Raw genomic sequence first — 17,380 nt, 5'->3', positions numbered from 1 at the left:
AACTTATTTACAAAACAGATGGTGATTGCAGCCATGAAATTAAAAGACGCTTACTCCTTGAAAGGAAAGTTACAACCAACCTAGACAACATATTAAAAAGCAGAAACATTACTTTGCCAACAAAGGTCCATCTAGTCAAGGCTCTGGTTTTTCCAGTGGTCATGTGTGGATGTGAGAGTTGGACTGTGAAGAAAGCTGAGTGCCAAAAATTTGATGCTTTTGAACTGTGGTATTGGAGAAGACTCTTGAGAGTCCCTTGGACTGCAAGGAGATCCAACCAGTCCATCCTAAAGGAGATCAGTCCTGGGTGTTCATTGGAAGGACTGATGCTGAAACTGAAACTCCAACAATTTGACCACTTGATGCAAAGAGATGACTCATTGGAAAAGACCCTGATGCTGGGAAAGATTGAGGGCGGGAAGAGAAGGGGACGAGAGAGGATGAGATGGTTTCATGACATCACTGACTCGATGGACATGGGTTTGGGTGGACTCCAGGAGTTGGTGATGAACAGGGAGGCCTGCCGTGCTGCAGTTCGATGGGTCACAAAGAGTCAGACACGACTGAGCGACTGAACTGAACTGAACAGAACAGAAACCAACTCACAGACTTGGAGAAAGAACTTAGGGTTGTCAGGAGGATAAGATGGTGGGGTAAGGGAGTTAGGGAGTTTGGGATGGTCACGAGTACACTGCTTTATTTAAAATGAATAACCAGCAAGGACCTACTGTATAGGACATGGAACCCTGCTGGATATTATGTGGCAGCCTGGATGGGAGGGAAGTTTGGGGAAGAATGGATACAGGTGTAGGCATGGCTGAGTCCCTTCACTGTCCACTATCACGACATTGTTCATCGGCTATGAGTATGAAAGTTGCTCAGTGGTATCCAACTCTTTGTGATCCCATGGACTGTAGCCTGTCGGGTTCCTCTGTCCATGGAATTCTTCAGGCAAAAATACTGGAGTGGGTAGCCATTCCCTTCTCCAAGGGATCTTCCCGACCCAGGGATTAAACCCAGGTCTCCTACATTGCAGACAGATCCTTTATAGTCTGAGCCACCAGATACTCCAATATAAATAAAAAGTTTTTTAAAAACCCAGAGACTTTAGGAATAGCCTCCCTTCAAAGGGAGGAAAGGAACATGTGGATTAAATTATTAATTCAAACTCAATTGTAACAATATTCTCCATAACCACTTTACGTTAGCAAGAACATTCTAGTCTTCAGAGCAGAATGTTGGAAGTGACCTAAAAGCCACCCTTGAGGGAAATAGCTAAGTGCATTATATCATATGCTGTAGCATACCACTGTTACTCAACCATCGAAAATTGTAATCACAAAGACCAGGTTGCTTCTCAGAAATCTTTACACGACATAATGGGAAGTAAAGAAACCAGAATATAAAATTGCATATGTAGCAGGATTTAAATAAGATTAAAAAAGCAAAAAAACAGAAGGACAGGGGAAAATAAAAATAATTTGCTAGGGTGCTAAGACTAGGGGTGACTTATCCTTCCACTGCTATTATCATGTTGTTAAAGTAATAGATCAGGTCCCAGAATGATAAGAGGAAGCTCTAGAGGCCAGATTAAATCAGGTGTACCCGCATTTCTGCTGAACTGCTTGAGAGGAGATACTAAGGCCATCAAAGACCTACCCCACAGCATCCTCTTCTGTCCCCCTGCTACTGACCCGGGTTCTTGGCCTCTTTAATGGTAGAAATTCAGGCGAGGCTCTAGAGGGGCCCCTGCTGCAGTGAGGGTGGGGTGGGTGGGGCAAGATCAAGTAACAGTTTCCCTTGCTCACTTCCAAGGTGTGGAGTAGGGGGGCTGTGAGCTGGTTCTTCACATGGGGTGAGGGTAGGGGCAGGTCCAGAGGTCAGGCTGGAGGGGTGGCTTAGGTGGTCTGCCCTAAGAGAACATCCTGATCCCTCAGGCCCAGCCTCCTTCACGCTCTGCTCCTCCATCCTTGGTGTCTGGGGCTTATCCACAAGGCCACTGCATGACTCTGATGATGGATGTGACTCAGCCTTCACAGTCCGCTGCCCAGCCTGCCTCAGCAGGCTCATGACCTTCACCATGACTGGCATTAGTAGACTGGCTTTGTGACACAGGGGCAAACGGACCCGAGTTTGGTTTGGTAGCATTCAGGTCCAAAATTCAGATGAGAAAAAAAAAATCTTTCTCTTCACTGACCTCTGTCTAAAACTTCATATTTCCTTTCGTTGTGACTTTGGCACGCACTCACATCCCAGGTGGTCTCATGTTGCAGGACCATGTGGAACATCTCAGTGTCCCCTGTACTCCTCACCCCCACAGCCAAGTGTCGAGGTTTGATAAATGGGTGAAGATGTGCTTGGGTTGCTACTTGGTGTGAGTTCTCTGGGGAGCTGGCCCGGAGACAGGGATTCCAAAGCTGGTGGTTTGTTTGGGACATTTGGGCATAACGTGGTCACAGGAGAAAGGAAGGTGGCAGTGAAGTGTATGTCATTCAGGCAGCGAGCAGAGTGGGACCCTTCAGGAAAGTCCGGAACAGGGTGCAGCTCCTGAAGAACGAGGGAGCTGGGGGTGCCCTTAAGCCACTCCAGAGCCCCTGGTGAGGGCTTTGGGGTGAGGGAGCAGGGCACACAACGCTGCTGAGTGTGCAGCGCATTCTGACTGCAGCGGGTGGGAAGGGACAGCTGTGTCACCAGGCCGGGTTGTAAGATTTTGACAGCTGCGTCTCGGTAGAACTGGTTTGCTCCACCACCCTATGTATTCAACGCACTTGTGAGCACTCATTAACTTCATCTGATACAAAGCGGGCCTGGGCACCACCAAAGAGGCCTGCCCCAGAGCCAGCTGTGGTTTACAGAAGTTCCAGCAGGGGTCAGGGTGATGGGGACCCCCAAGGATGCAGACTGGCAGACCCCAGTCGGTGGGAAACTCTGCTGGGCTAAGGGAGCGGGATCCCCCAGCGACTGCGAGGAAACAGTTTAAAAAGTTCTAGTTTAAAAAGTGACATAAGAGACACCATTACTAATGGGTGAGCATGCATGCATCCAGCTGTTTTGTGGGGATGGACTCTAGCCCGCCAGGCTCCTCTGTTGTGGAATTTTTCAGGCAAGAAAACAGGAGTGGGTTGCCATTTCCTCCTCTAGGAGAATCTCCCCGATCAGGGATCAAACCTGAAGCCTACTAATGGGTAGACCTGATTTAAATTGTAACTCAAACCGAAAAATTATGAGACCACTAGAAAGCTCAACACACTGTTCGATGATATTAAGGAATTATTGCTTTGGTTTTTTAAGTGTTTTAAAAATCTCATTCTCCTCTCCTAGGAATTCATTCTGATGTAGTAACAGATGAAGTGGTTTGAGGAAGGAGACTTCAGCATAATGGGGATGGAGGGAGGGGGTGGATGGAGGAGGGGATATGAAACATGGGTCCTCCTAGCATCACCAGATTATCTGTTATCCTCTTCTCTGTGTGTGTATACTTGTCTACAATTTTCTAGAGTAAAATGTTATAATTCCCCTTGGTCTTGCCGTGTCTACACCATGTGGGCCCTGCCTGGCTCTGCCTCCTGTCCCCAACCCTCCTGCCGGGCTCCACCCCCACCGGCTTCCCGGTTCTTGAATTCCATGCTGCTGGGCCCTGATTCCTGGTGTTTGTTTCCTGTGGCCGCTGGGAAGAATTACCACACACTTTGGGCTTCCCTGGTGACTCAGAGAGTAGAGAATCTGCCTGCAATGCAAGAAACACAGGTTTGATCCCTGGTTTGGGAAGATCCCCTGGAGAAGGAAATGGCAACCCACTCCAGTATTCTTGCCTGGAGAAGCCCATGCACAGAGGAGCCTGGCGGGCTACATAATTCACGGGGTCACAGAGTCAGACATGATTGAGCGACTAACACTTCCACTTTATTGTTGTTCAGCCGCGAAGTTTTGTCTGACTCTCTGAGGATCTCCTGCGGACGCGTGAGTCAGCAGTAATCTGCTGATAGGGGCGCTGGCAGCAGCGGTCCTGGGAGATGTGTGTTGGCCTAAGTCCTCGTGGAGGTCACCATGAGCCCTACCTAGAGTTTGTAGACCCCAGGACTGAGTTGCCTCAGGGCAACTAAACAACTAACCGGGAGGGAGCGCAGCCCCACCCATTGACAGAAAATTAAAGATTTACTGAGAATGTCTTTGCCCACCGGAGCAGGACCCAGTTTTCGCCCACAGTCAGTCTCTCCCATTAGGAAGCTTGCACAAGCCTCTTCTCCTCCTCCATCAGAGGGCAGATAAAACAAACAAGAACCACAATCCCACCGTCTCCAGAATCAAAACCACAATCCAGAAAACTAACCAAAATGACCAAATGGATCACAGCCTTGTGTAGCTCCATGAAACCATGAGTCAAGCCGTGGAGGGCCACCCAAGATAGACGGGTCATGGCAGAGAGTTTGACAAATGTGGAGAAGGGAATGGCAAACCACTGCAGCATTCTTGCCTTGAGAACTCCATAAACAGTATGTAGAGGCAAAAAGGTATGACACCAGAAGATGAACCCCAGATTGGTAGGTGTCCAATAAGCTGCTGGGGAAGAACAGAGAAATGGCCCCAGAAAGAGTGAAGGGGTGGACCAAAGTGGAAACAATGCCAGGTTGTGGGTGTGTCTGGTGGTGAAAGTAAAGTCTATGCTATAAAAAACTTAATTTAGTGGCTGAAGACAAGAGAAATGTGCTCTCACAGACCTATAGGCCGGAAGCCTAACATCGAGGTGTGGCTGCAATCCTTCCGGAGTCTCCAGGGAAAACCATCTCGTTCTGCTCTAGTCCCTGGAGGGTCACACGCCCTGAGGCTGGTGGTCCCATCCCACCTCCAAGGCCAGTGAGGCGGCTCTTCTCCCCTCTCTGCCTGCCTCATCATATCTGCTGGCTCAGACCCTCAGCCTCTCCATCCTGGGGAGTCTGTGATGACATTGGACCCACCCAGATTATCCAGGTCACTTCCGTGTCAAGGTTCTCAGCCTAATCCCACCTGCAGAGCCCCTCTATGGTGTGAGATATCCTACTCACAGGTACTGGGGTAGGAAGCGGTCATTTGGGGATCACGGCTCAGCCCACCACCTCCTTCTTGTCCCTTGTCAGTCTCATGACTCCCTCACACTCACAAAGGTCACCCCACCCCAGGGGCAGCCCCAGCCACTCCACCTGAGACAGCGCACCTGCCCCATCTCTTTCCTACACCATTTTCCTCCATAGCAGAACTGTTGTACCATAATTTGTATTGTATTTGTCCACATCTTTGTCATCTTCCCCACTGAAATATGAGTTCCCAGGGAGCAAGGGCATCTTGGACTCTGAAGAATCCCAGCTAGAGCAGATAGTGACTGGCATGTAATAGGTGCTCTTTAAAATGTATCTGGTAAGTGAATGGATGTGCCCCTGACCCTCAGTGCCCTGTCGGTGCAAGCTGAACCCTCTACCTGTTCATCTCCCACCCACCATTTGAAGCTGTGAGAATGAGTGTGTCTCTCCCACTGCACACAGATATGTTTTGGTATCACCATCTTTAAATAAGACCCTCCTGGAAGTACAAAGATTTGGATACGACTGAACAACTGAACTGAACTGGAAGCCCACATCTTCTCCAGATCCTGCTTGATCTCTCTGAGCTCTTTCTTGGTAAATGTCTGTAAAGCATCACCCATTCTTGACTTCTGGGTATCATCTTTCCTGCTTTTCCTTCTACCTCACTTCACTTCAGCAAGCACCTGCTCCTGGAATCGTTTAGTCGCCCAGTTGCGTTTGACTCTTTGCAACCCCACGGACTGTAGATGGCAGGGCTCCTCTGTCCATGGGATGTTCCAGGCAAGAATAGTGGGGTGGGTTGCCATTTCCTTCTCCAGGGGATCTTCCCAACCCAGGGATCAAACCCATGTCTCCTATATTAGCAGGCATGTTCTTTACCACTGACCTACCTGCGAAGATGTTTAAATACAGGGTTCCTTCCCTTCTCCCAACCAGCCCAGAGTTCAAATGCCACTTGCACGTGGACGACCCAGGTTTACTGCGTCCCAGGCCCTGCTCTGAGCTCCAGCCCCAATGATCCAACACAGTCAGCACCTGGCATCTCCACTTGCTTTCATCTCCATCTCAGTTTAAACTGTTATTGTCAAACGTGATTATAATAACCCTAGTCTTGCTAGTTCATTTGCCATCTATTCATGGTTACACCAGGACACGCTGCCTTGTTCCTCTCTTCCTCTTCTGCATCTCATTAATCAGTAAGTCCCAAAGCTTCAGTCTCTAAAATGTTCCTTGAATCCACCTCTCCTCACTGCCTTTCACCACCTAGATTCCAGCTCTTTGCGAAATACAATGATTTCTTACAGGAGCCAGACACACACACCAGTAGCTTGTTCACACCTGGCTTCTGCAGGAGATGACCCCATGACCAGACCCGCACAGAGCTAGGACTTCCTTTCAGGTGTGTCCACCAGCGCTCGGCACTTTCATTTGCCATCTAGTTGGTTGCTTTCAACTGCTTTTTTAACCAGTTTAAACTGGTGTGGAGTTGACCATACCAACCCATGGACAGTCCAGGTTATTCCTGGGGACTCAGTGTAAGTAGTAATCATGTCGCCTTCACTCCTAAAGAGTCCCCGTTTAAACAATAAATTACACAGGCATCCTGTTTACATACCATCCTGGAGAGCATCTGGCACATTCTCTACTGAGTTCCCCCAGAGCAAAGATTATGACCTATTCATATATCTGTCACACCATATTCATAAATGTTTACCAGCATCTAGCATGGTGAATGGCACATAAACAAACACTTGTCCACTCAGAGAGGATAAGAATAGCCCACTCTTTCACAGGGAACTCTACTCAATATTTTGTAATACCTATAAGGCAAAAAAATCTGAAAAATCATATAAATATATAATATAAATATATTTATATTTTTGTATCAATATAATAAATATAAATAATATAGCAAACATATTAAATATCATACTATATTAGATATAATATAATATTATATTGTTTTATAATTTTAATACAATATTATATTATAAAATAATATGATATATAATGTATACAATATAATATATAATAATATATAATGTGATAATATTAATATTATTATAATATAATAAATACATCTTTATATGTGTATATATATACATACAAATATATAAAACACACACATATATATAACTGAATCACTTTGCTATACACCTGAAACTAACACAACATGCTAAATCAACTACACTACAATTAAAAAAAAAAGAAAAGAATATCCAGCTATGAGGTCAAGAACACTCAAAAGAACTAAGTGAGGCTTTTCTTCTATAAGCCAGTCTTTCCCTCTTTGCCGGAAGAGAGGGTCTTGCGGTGAGAGGACCGTCCAGCCTGCAAGATTCCTTGAGGCCCTCCTTCCCCACCCGGAGAGCCCAGGCGCTCACCTGCACACGTGCTGTCCAGCTCCGGGGGAGACGAGCCAGGTGACTTCAGGTAACCCACACACTGGTGCGAGCCCTCCACGTTCAGACACAGTTCCCTCCCCGAGCAGGTGTTGAGTTCACCATAGGAACACTCGTTCACGTCTGCGGAGAAGGAGAACAGGTGAGGACACTCATCAGGGCCATCCCCATCAACCTCAAGATGTGCGTCACACGAGCTGAGGAAGTGGATGGCGCTGCGGTCTTGGGGGCCCTCTTAACGCTCTGACTTAGAGGCCCCATCGGCCACAGCCTCATCCACCGGAGCAGCCAGCCCGCAGGGCACAGCTGTGGCCTGAGCAAATCACTCTGGAGTTGTGTTGAGTCTGAACTCCTGGGGTCCGGGCATCCTCCCCAAGCATCAGCCCTGTGGACAGCAGTGTGTGGATGGGGAAAGAGGGCTGAGCTGCCCCTGCCGTGCAGAAGGGGCCTGGCCCTCCCCTATCTGGTGGGAGCACAGCTCAGAACAGGCAACCAGGCTTTTCCATGGCCAGGACAGAGTGACACAAGGCAAGACCATTTATCTAAGCCATACAGAAAAAGACCAGCATCGCCTGCCAAGTACCAACCCCCTCTCTTGGCCACAGTGAGGGGCTATCCATTCTTTACCAACCCTAGCACATCTTCGTGCTGGCTGCCCCTTCCTGTGGGTAAGATTTGTTGAGATACCAGCAGAATTGCCTCTGCTTTGGGACAGCATCCAAGCTAGAACAAGTCCCACATCCTCACCCCTTCTTCTCCCAAACCACTCAATTCAAGCTGCACCTATAATGGATGTTCTCAGATGCCCTACCCTTGAGATGCAAATGACTGAGACACAATCCCTCCTTGTTCACCTATAGGAGAGTTCTCAGGATCCCCCCCGACGGAAACCTGTCAGAACAGACAAAACAAGCACTTGGCTTATGGACACTGCTCAGTCTGGTTTTCAAGAATAGTTGTGGAATTTGAAGATAATACCATCATTAGAGCTTTCCTCAGGCTTCCCTCGTAGCTCAGTGGTTAAAAATCTGCCTGCCAATGCAGGAGATGTGGGTTCCATCCCTGGGTCGGGAAGACCCCCTGGAGAAGGAAATGGCAAGCCACTCCAGGATTCTTGCCTCAGAAATCCCATGGACAAAGGAGTCTGGTGGGTTACAGTCCACGGGCCCTCAAAGAGTCAGACATTACTTAATGACTAAACAACAGCAACAATAGCAAAACAGCTTTCCCCAGGCTGCAGACTCTGGCATCTTGGTGTGTGACCTCCAGTGTCCTGGAATGAGCTGTCTCACAAGAGCACAAGGGACACAGCAATCTTCAGCGGCCTCCTGTAGCTCGAAAGAACATTCTACTGAAGTCCACCCATCTGCTCACAGACTGGTCATAGCTACTTTCACGCCACGTGGCAAAGCTAAGCAGCTGAAACAGCCCATGAGGCCCACAGCCAAAAAAAAATTTACTATCTGACCCTTTTCCAGAAAGTTTGCTGACCCCTGACATAGAAAAACACATACACACACAAATATCAGGTAATTTCTTCCAGAAACACATCAGTGTGCTTCACCAAATTCAGCTCTGTGTAAATTCTGGTTTAAGACTCTTTGGGGACTTCCCTGATGGTCCAGTGGCTAAGAATCTGCCTTCCAATGCAGGGAACTCAGGTTCAATCCCTGGTCAGGGAACTAAGATCCCACATGTCATGTGGCATGACCAAAAATATCTTTCTAGATACAAGGATGTCCTTGGGAAAAAAGCCTTCTAGATACAAGGATGACCTTGGCAACGGTGGGAAAGAGACTAGAGGGCAATCTAGGACCCCAAGAACAGATGTCACAGGTTACTTGCAGGCTGTTCTGGGACTCAGCCTCCAGTCCCACCTGGATGGAAGGAGAAACCCATCATGAGAGGTGAACAAGGTGGGGTGAGGGGAGAGGAAGGTGATGCTGGTACAGAATCAGTTCTCAAAATCTTGGCTTCGGCATCTAGAGTTTAAACTTCGAGCTGGGGTGAGCCAGAGGTGAGTCCGCCCTACTCCCCAACTGGATGATCCTCCCAGCACTCCTGCGGCCCCTGACCCCAAGGGGACCACTGAGGGAAGCCCCACCTTGCACTTGGACGTCGATCACTTCATAGATGCGCTTCACCACGCCGTCCAGCACTGCGGAGACATGGGCCACGGGCACCGGCCTTGGCAGGCCCAGCAGCAGCCAGGACACTGTGGTCGAGTTGTCCCTCCCGGCCGAGTGCACGTGGTGGACAGTGGTGTCCAGAGGCTGTAGAGCACTGGTGACCTGTGAAACCAGGGTCAGAGCATCACGCGGTAGAAGGGTACCCCATCAGGTAGACTGGGAGAGGATGGAGGTCCAGAGATGTTATAAGTTGTACACACACACATGGAGCACACACACACACGCACTATTCTCCTGTGCAAAAAAGAAAAATCTTTGCAATATTTTTACTTCTGCCTTCATCCCAATAAAAGTCCTGCAAATCAGATTATAAATACTTTGTGGCTGAATCGTGACCCCCCCCCCAACCAAAAATAATCTCCACATTGGAGTTCTAGCCCCCCAGCACCTCAGAATGTGACCTTATTTGGAGACAAGGCTGCTGCAGATTAATTATTAAGATGAGCTCATTAGGGTGGGCCTTGCTCCAATATGACTAGTGTCCTTCCACCAAGGAATTTGGACACAGACAGATGCTGGCAGAAGGAAATGGTGTGAGGACATGGGGAGAAGCCAAGGGGAGATCTGACGTGTACTCCCGCCTGTGCGCTCTGCCATGGTAGCCCCCAAAAGAGACACGGGTCAGTGTGGGACCCCCCAACCCCTTGCAGCTGACAACAGAGAAGCAGGTCTGGAATTAGGTGTCAAGTCACATCTGATATTTTCTGAAGTTTAATGATCCCTTTTCTCATTCCACTTGACTTCCTTTTGTTCCAGTCTAGTGTCTTGACATCTCAAGGTATTATTTGCCTTGGGAAGCCAGGCAAGGCAGCATGACCACCAGGCAGAAGAGCCTCACTGAAGCGGGCTTGGCCAAGAAGCTCCCGAGTCTCCCCAGGGAACCAGAAGGTGTTTCGGGGGGCACCAAAGCCTGTACCCTCCTCAGCAGGCTTGAAACCCTTCACGGGGGTCGGCAGAGCAGAAAGCCAACACTGGCCTCTTGCAAAGCCCTTAGTCAGAGTGCCTAGCGTTTGCTACAGTCAGGAGCCCGTGTGGACAGGCTCCTCCGGCAGGGAGGAAAAAACCCTACAGGCTCCTCCGGCAGGGAGGAAAAAACCCTACACACATGAAGAGTTAAAGGGTGACAGGAGACAGTGACATTCAAAAACCAGCAACCACAGCAGCTCAGAACCTACCCAGATCAGCACCATCTTAAGCTCTTTACATGAACTGTCTAAACCTCACAGCCACTGTCTCAGGTAGGATTATGATGATTTCTGTTTAACAGAATCTAAGGCACAGAGAGGTTAAGTAACTTGCCCAAGGTCACACAGCTGATGAGTGACAGTGCTGGGATTTGAATCCAGGCAGTCTGGCTGCAGACTGGCCATGTTCTTACTGGCCTACTGTGCATCCCAAACTCTGCAACAAGCTAAGGAGAGACAGAAATCTCTTCCAGTGGGGGCAGTTAAGGACACTTCTGGGTCAAGGTGATGACTGAGAGTACCTCTCAAACCAGTTACTGGACAGCCCAGAGCAAGGAGAAGGAGTGTGCCCTCTGTTTGGGGCTCACCCTAGCCAACTCTGGCTCTGATGTCATAGCACATGGGACACATCTGTGGGGCCTGATGGTCAGGTGGGACCAGCCACGCCCAGTGCACAAGGAAAACAGGCAGCCTCTTGTTCAGGAATCATCAAGCATTTCAAGAGGCAATGGCCGAGCATCTCCCCAGGTGCAGGGCCCTTTGGTGCATGTAGGGGATTGTGTGGGTCATTCGCCTGGGAAGCTCGGCCTGAGGTCAGACCACCATATAGGGCAGGTACCTCACAGTGGGTGACGGGCAGTGCCTGCCCCTGCCGGCTGGGTTCCTAGGACCTGAGTGGCGGCTCGGGGGACACCCAGCGGGTGAAGATATCCTGCTGGTTGGAGGCATTGCTGAGGCACCAGAAAGTTTGAGCTGTGTCTAGGCTGGGGCTCCCCAGGGGGCCAGTGTCACCCCTCAGGGGACCTGTGGTTTCGCCTGGAGACAGTTTTGGTTGTCACAGCTGGGCACATTTTGTGCTTAGAGCCAGGCCTGCCTCAGAATCCTATGGGACAGGCAGCCCCACAGCAAAGACCCATCCAGCCCCAATCGTGGATGGTGCCGAGGGGGTGGAGCCCTACCTAGAGGCCCCCTCCAGCACCTTCCAAACTTCTGAGATGCTCCCTCAATCGGGAGCCAGAACTCGGGGTCCCTAAGGGAGGTACTCAAGGGCACAGCTCCAGGGCCTGGGCCGGCTGCACCCAGCACACTTGTGCTTAAGCAACAGACCTTGGAGAGAGGAGGAGTTCCCTGCTCCAAGCCATGAGGGTGCAGGGCTTGTATACTGGGTGCCTCAAAACACGCCAAACGGCACGCTTGCAAGAGTGCATTTTGCTGCATGAAAATCATACCTCTTTCAAGCCATTTTTAAGGAAGATCTCACTTTTGGCTCAGAGGCAATCACTTGGGGTTACTCATGGAGCCCCTTCCTCCCCCCCAACCTACCATGGAGTGCAGGAGCCTCATGTGATCCAGAAGTCTCGGGTCCACCTGCCGGAGCTCCTTGAAGTCCATCTTCACCACAACTGTCACGTTGTACCAGCAGCCCTCCGGCTTGTTCTCTGGAGCTGCGGGAGGGAACGTGGGTGAGCCACGGGCCCAGGACAGGGTGGGACCAACAGAGGTCACTGGGGCGGTGTGACACACTCCCCCACCTCCTCTCCCAGCTCCTCTCATACTACAGATAATCCTAGGTATACTATATAGTATATTATTACATACAACGTATACTAGATGGGCTTCCCTGGTAGCTCAGGCGGTAAAGTATCTGCCTGTAATGCAGGAGACCTGCGTTCCATCCTGGGTCAGGAAGATCCTCAGGAGAAGGGAATGGCAACCCCTCCCATGTTCTTGCCTGGACAATCCCATTGACTAGGGAACCCAGCAGACTACAGTCCATGGGATCGCAAAGAGTCAGACACAACTGAGAGACTAACACTTTAACTTCACTTCAATACTAGAAAATACAGAACATATTATTTATAGTATATAAACTATAATGTATACAGTATAAGAGTATCATTATATATTATATATAATAAAATACCCCCTGGCCTATACAGTCCATGGAATTCTCCAGGCCAGAATACTGGAGTGGATAGCTGTTCCTGTCTCCAGGGGATCTTCCCAACCCAGGGATTGAACCCAGGTTCAATTGCAGGCAGATTTTTTACCCGCTGGGCCACCAGAGAAGCCCAAGAATACTGGAGTGGGTAGCCTATCCCTTCTCCAGTGGATCTTCCCAACCCAGGCATCGAACTGGGGTCTCTTGCACTACATCCAGATTTTTTTTTATCAGCTGAGCTACCAGGGAAGCCCTGTAATATCATACAGTAAATTATATATACTATTACTTTATACTATGCTAAGTTATATGCTATACCAATAAATAATGAATTACAATATATATTGCACCATATAGAATATGATGCCTGTGTGCTCAGTTATTCCGACTCTTTCCATGGACCATAGCCCACCAGGCTCCTCTGTTCACGGGATTTCCCAAACAAGAATACTAGAGTGAGTTCCCATTTCCTTCTCCAGCAGATCTTCCCAAACCCGGGATTGAAACTGAGTCTCCTGTGGTTCCTGTATTGGCTGGCAGATTCTTTATCTCCTAGTGCCACCTGGGAAGACTACATAAAACGTATACAATTATATGTGTTTCCCTAGCTCTGAACCTTGACGAATGCCTTCTCCTAGGGTCCCATACTGAGAAAGAGGCCACGCACCTGCCAGACAGGGGGGTCCCCATGGGGCTGCACCAGCCGACAGCCCAACACCACCCAGCTCTGACACAGCTCAGCTCCCAGCAAACTCACCGGAGCCCCAAGGGCTTCCCCTGTCAATCTGGGGAAACTGGGGCCCCTGCTCTTCCGGGAACATCTTCCCCACTCAGGGCATCTGTGAGCACACGTCCCCCCGAGGGGTCAGTGGCCGGATATTGATGAGTGAAACAGGCCAGACACAGGCTATAGGCTCCCTGTAAAACCCAGGCTGCTGCTTCCAGAAACCCACCCCCGCTCCTCCCAGATCAGGCCCCTGCCCTACCTGGGGCTGCAGGGGCTGAGCAGCGGTGGCCCCCTGATGAGGGGCAGCACTTCTGAAGACCAGGACAGTCAGTATCCAGGGTGCACAGCAAGGCGGACGCTTCCAGCCCCATCACCGGGCAGCTCCCAGGTCTGGAGGCAAACTCCTGAGACCGGTTCAGGGCTGGGGGGACAGGTGATGAGGTGATGAGTGATGAGTGGTGTTGACTCTAGAATCCCCAACGGGACACGTGGTGCTACATCTGGATGCCTCTGGGCAGAGGGATCCGTCTGCAGCTCTGAGCCACGCAGAGCAACCCGCTCAAGGGCCTCGCCATGCCCTGCAGAGCAGCCATTAAGACCGTTTGCTCTGACTCTAATGTATCCTGACCAACTTTTCTGGGAGGAGGGCAACTTTGGCTGGGGGCCTGAGTATCCTCTTTCTCTTGGCCTTAGGAGTCCATGTACAGGGGCCCCCACCACCCCCTGAGAGGCCCCCTTGCTGCTTTGCATCTTAACAGCTCACTCATGCAGTATTTACGGAGCACCTACTATGTGCCAGGCTCAGCACAAGGTGCCCAGGACCCAGGAAGAGGCCAGAGGCAAAGTCTCTGCCTTCAGGATACTTGGAGTCCAGTGGATGGGGGCCAGAGTACAAACGGAACTATGGGAGTTCGAGCAGATGAACACTGCGGGGAGGAAGGCAGGGCCCGGGAGCAGGTGGGCAGAGAAGACTGTACTGGAGAGAAGCGTCTATAGGGCTCCAGCATTGGAGGCTTCCCGCGGCCTGCACCCATCGCCCTGGTCCAGACTGCACCATCTCTCACCTGGACCATCACAATGGGCTCTCAGATAGGCCCCTGCCTCCCCGGCAAGCAGGACACAGCTCAGATGAGCAAGTCAGGCTGCCCTCGGGGAGGTCAGCGAAGCAGGATAGGGGAGGGAAGGAGCAGAGAATGTGGATGATTTCATGGCGTTGGCCGAGGGGTGGAAAGGTGGTTTGTCAAACTGCAGGTACTGGGGGCTCTACATATGGTGTGCAGCAGCTCCAGTCCCCGAGAGCCACCTGAGGGTCCTGGAAGATGGGGACACAGAATAACGTGAGATGGGGTCTATAGGAGCCTGCAAGCCATCAGCTTCTGTGCCTGGGCAGGGGGCAGCAGTGTGCAGAGTGAGGGGTAAAGGCAAGAATGAGGAGTGGGCCTAGTGATGGCATAGTGGGTGAGCAGGCGGGCTGGGTCAGGAAGCTATAGGAAGAACGGGCTCGGGAGCAGCCAGGGTTTGGCTGTGCAGATGGGAAGCTTGGCAAGCCTCCGGGACCTGCCCATGGAAATGTGGGCAGCGTGGACTGTCCCCTCCCCTGGTCAATTCCCGGGAGGTCCAGTGAGGTCAGGCAGCAGGATTGTGGGCTGCACGTCTCCAGGGCCACCACTCACAACGTGCTCTGCAAGGAGTGATACAGCTCCGGGCAGACGATGCGGATGTGCAGGCAAGAGCCCGCAGAAAGTGAAAATGATGTGTGGGGGGGAGTGGGGCGTGCGGCCAGATGTGATTGGAGCCATCATGTGAGACTTGGGGAAACCAGTGCCCTGACCCTTAGCCAGGGGCCTGGGGGAGTCATGAGTGGGCTTTTAAAGAAAAAGGGCTTTTAGCGATCTAAGAAAGGCAGGAACTATCTAAGAATCTGCAGGCTCCTAGGGGATGTAGCCAGGAGCCAGGGTGCCCATATTCAGGGACAGAAAAGCACAGAGGATGGACAGAGCGGGAACCTGGGAGAAGCCAGGTGTGCTACTCTGGAGGCAGGTGGCCAGGGGTGAGCCAACGCTATGGGACACTCAGTATCCAGGCATCGGGGGCAGCAGGGCTGACCCCCGGGAGAACCTGTGGGTCTGTGCAAGCCCAGCAGTGGATGGAGCTGAGGGCAACACAGGACACCAAAGGCTTCACAGCCCTAAGCTCCAGGGGGCTAAGAGCAGCAGGGAGAAAAGCACCAGGAAGGTGAGACCCCAGCGCCAGCATCTGAGAAAGGGCCTGCATGAGGTCTGGCTACCCACCCGGGGATAAGTGCTCCATGCCAGCATGAGTGTCACTCAAACGCATCCGGCTCCCACCCAGATCCACGTAAGACTGTGTCCCACACAACATTCAGAAGCACAGCTCCAGGTCCCTCAAACCCCTGGAAAGTCAGAGGAGGCGTGACAACCACACTCTGGAAAGACGCCTACAGAGCTGGGGAGGACCCGTCCCTCGGGGGACTTGTGGGCTCTCCCGGTGGAAGGGAAGTGCTGAGTACTGACGGTGGTCCTCTGGGGTCCTCTGGGCTCTCTGCAGGGTGCTCCACAGACAGAAAAGAGGGAGTGGCCCCTCCTGCTGGGAACACATCACCAGGGCGGCTGCATCACCCAAGAAGAAGATTTAGCTGCTGAAACACAGGCAGAGAGGGTCCCCATCAGCTCTCTCCTTGTGGAAGCTGAGTCCAGGCTTGGTGGTCACTCTCAGGAGTGCTCACCTCTCCACGCTGCCCTTGGCTCCTTCCTCACTTCCTAATTGTCTCGGTGGCTAGTCCAATGTCTGAAGTCCTGGAGAAGCGGCCACACATGGAGGGTTTTGGGGGCGTGAAGAACAGACGTGCAGGGCAGCCCGAGAGGCAGGGCTGGGATGGAAATGCGGGAATCCCTGGAGGACCACCAACCAGGGATCCGGAGCTCCGTACTTTCTCGCCCATCATAAAAACCAGCAACCTTACCACTGAAGATATTTGATACATGAATCTAAATGTATTAATAACCTGGGCCCTGGGACAGAAAAGTGATGTTGGGGGGGAATGGAAATCCAAACAAAGCATGGAGTAGAGCTGACAGCAAGGCACCCAAGTTGGTACTTACTGGTACATGCACCCTGGAAGTGTCAGAGCTAACATTAGGGACTCTGGGAGAGGAGGCAGGGGACTTTCTTTACTGTCTTGACAAATCTTTGTCTGGAAATCTAAAATTATTCTCAACCAAGAAGGATGAGCACCGAAGAATTGAAGCTTTTGAACTGTGGTGCTGAAGAAGACTCTTGACAGTCCCTTGGACAGCAAGGAGTTCAAAGCAGTCAATCCTAAAGGAAATCAACCCTGAATATTCATTGGAAGGTCTGATGCTAAAGCTGAAGCTCCAATACTTTGGCCACCTGATGTGAAGAGCCGACTCATTGGAAAAGAGCCTAATGCTGGGAAAGATCAAAGGCAGGAAGAGAAGGGGACAACAGAGGATGAGATGGTTGGATGGCATCGTCGACTCAATGGACACGAGTTTGAGCAAGGTCCGGGAGTTGGTGATGGACAGGGAAGCCTGGGGTGCTGCAGCCTGTGGGGTCACAAAGAGCTGGACACGACTGAGCAACTGAACAACAAGAGGTTTATCTGAATGAAAGAAAAATATAGGACATGAAGAAAAATTGACTTCCCAAAATGGTTGCTTGATCGCAATAGAAGTGCTTTCGAGTTACAGTCTGGCTTAATTTGAAGGCTTCTGGCAGTTTCTCTCTGTCCCTCAGGGCTGGCCAGAGCCCAAGAGAGAGCCCAAGAGAACAGTCAACAGTTCTAGCTTGGTAGAAAGTTAAAAATCTGCTTCTCCTTCCCTAACCCGACACAAACAA

General features: G+C 50.8%; 1 protein-coding gene across 1 annotated transcript in view; it reads right to left on the bottom strand.

Moving 5' to 3' along the window:
- Nucleotides 1–17,380, bottom strand: part of UMODL1 (uromodulin like 1) — a 76,743-nt gene that overhangs the window by 50,423 nt on the left and 8,940 nt on the right. The window contains exons 3-6 of the mRNA XM_065943291.1: nt 13,761–13,922; nt 12,156–12,277; nt 9,564–9,750; nt 7,442–7,582 (exon numbers count right to left, since the gene is read on the bottom strand). Coding sequence (XP_065799363.1) covers nt 7,442–7,582; nt 9,564–9,750; nt 12,156–12,277; nt 13,761–13,922 — 612 coding nt within the window. The remainder of the gene's footprint in view (nt 1–7,441; nt 7,583–9,563; nt 9,751–12,155; nt 12,278–13,760; nt 13,923–17,380) is intronic.

The sequence above is a fragment of the Muntiacus reevesi genome, chromosome 8, assembly GCF_963930625.1.
Source record: "Muntiacus reevesi chromosome 8, mMunRee1.1, whole genome shotgun sequence".
Taxonomy (NCBI): domain Eukaryota; kingdom Metazoa; phylum Chordata; class Mammalia; order Artiodactyla; family Cervidae; genus Muntiacus; species Muntiacus reevesi.
This window is presented reverse-complemented; position numbering and strand designations above follow the sequence as displayed.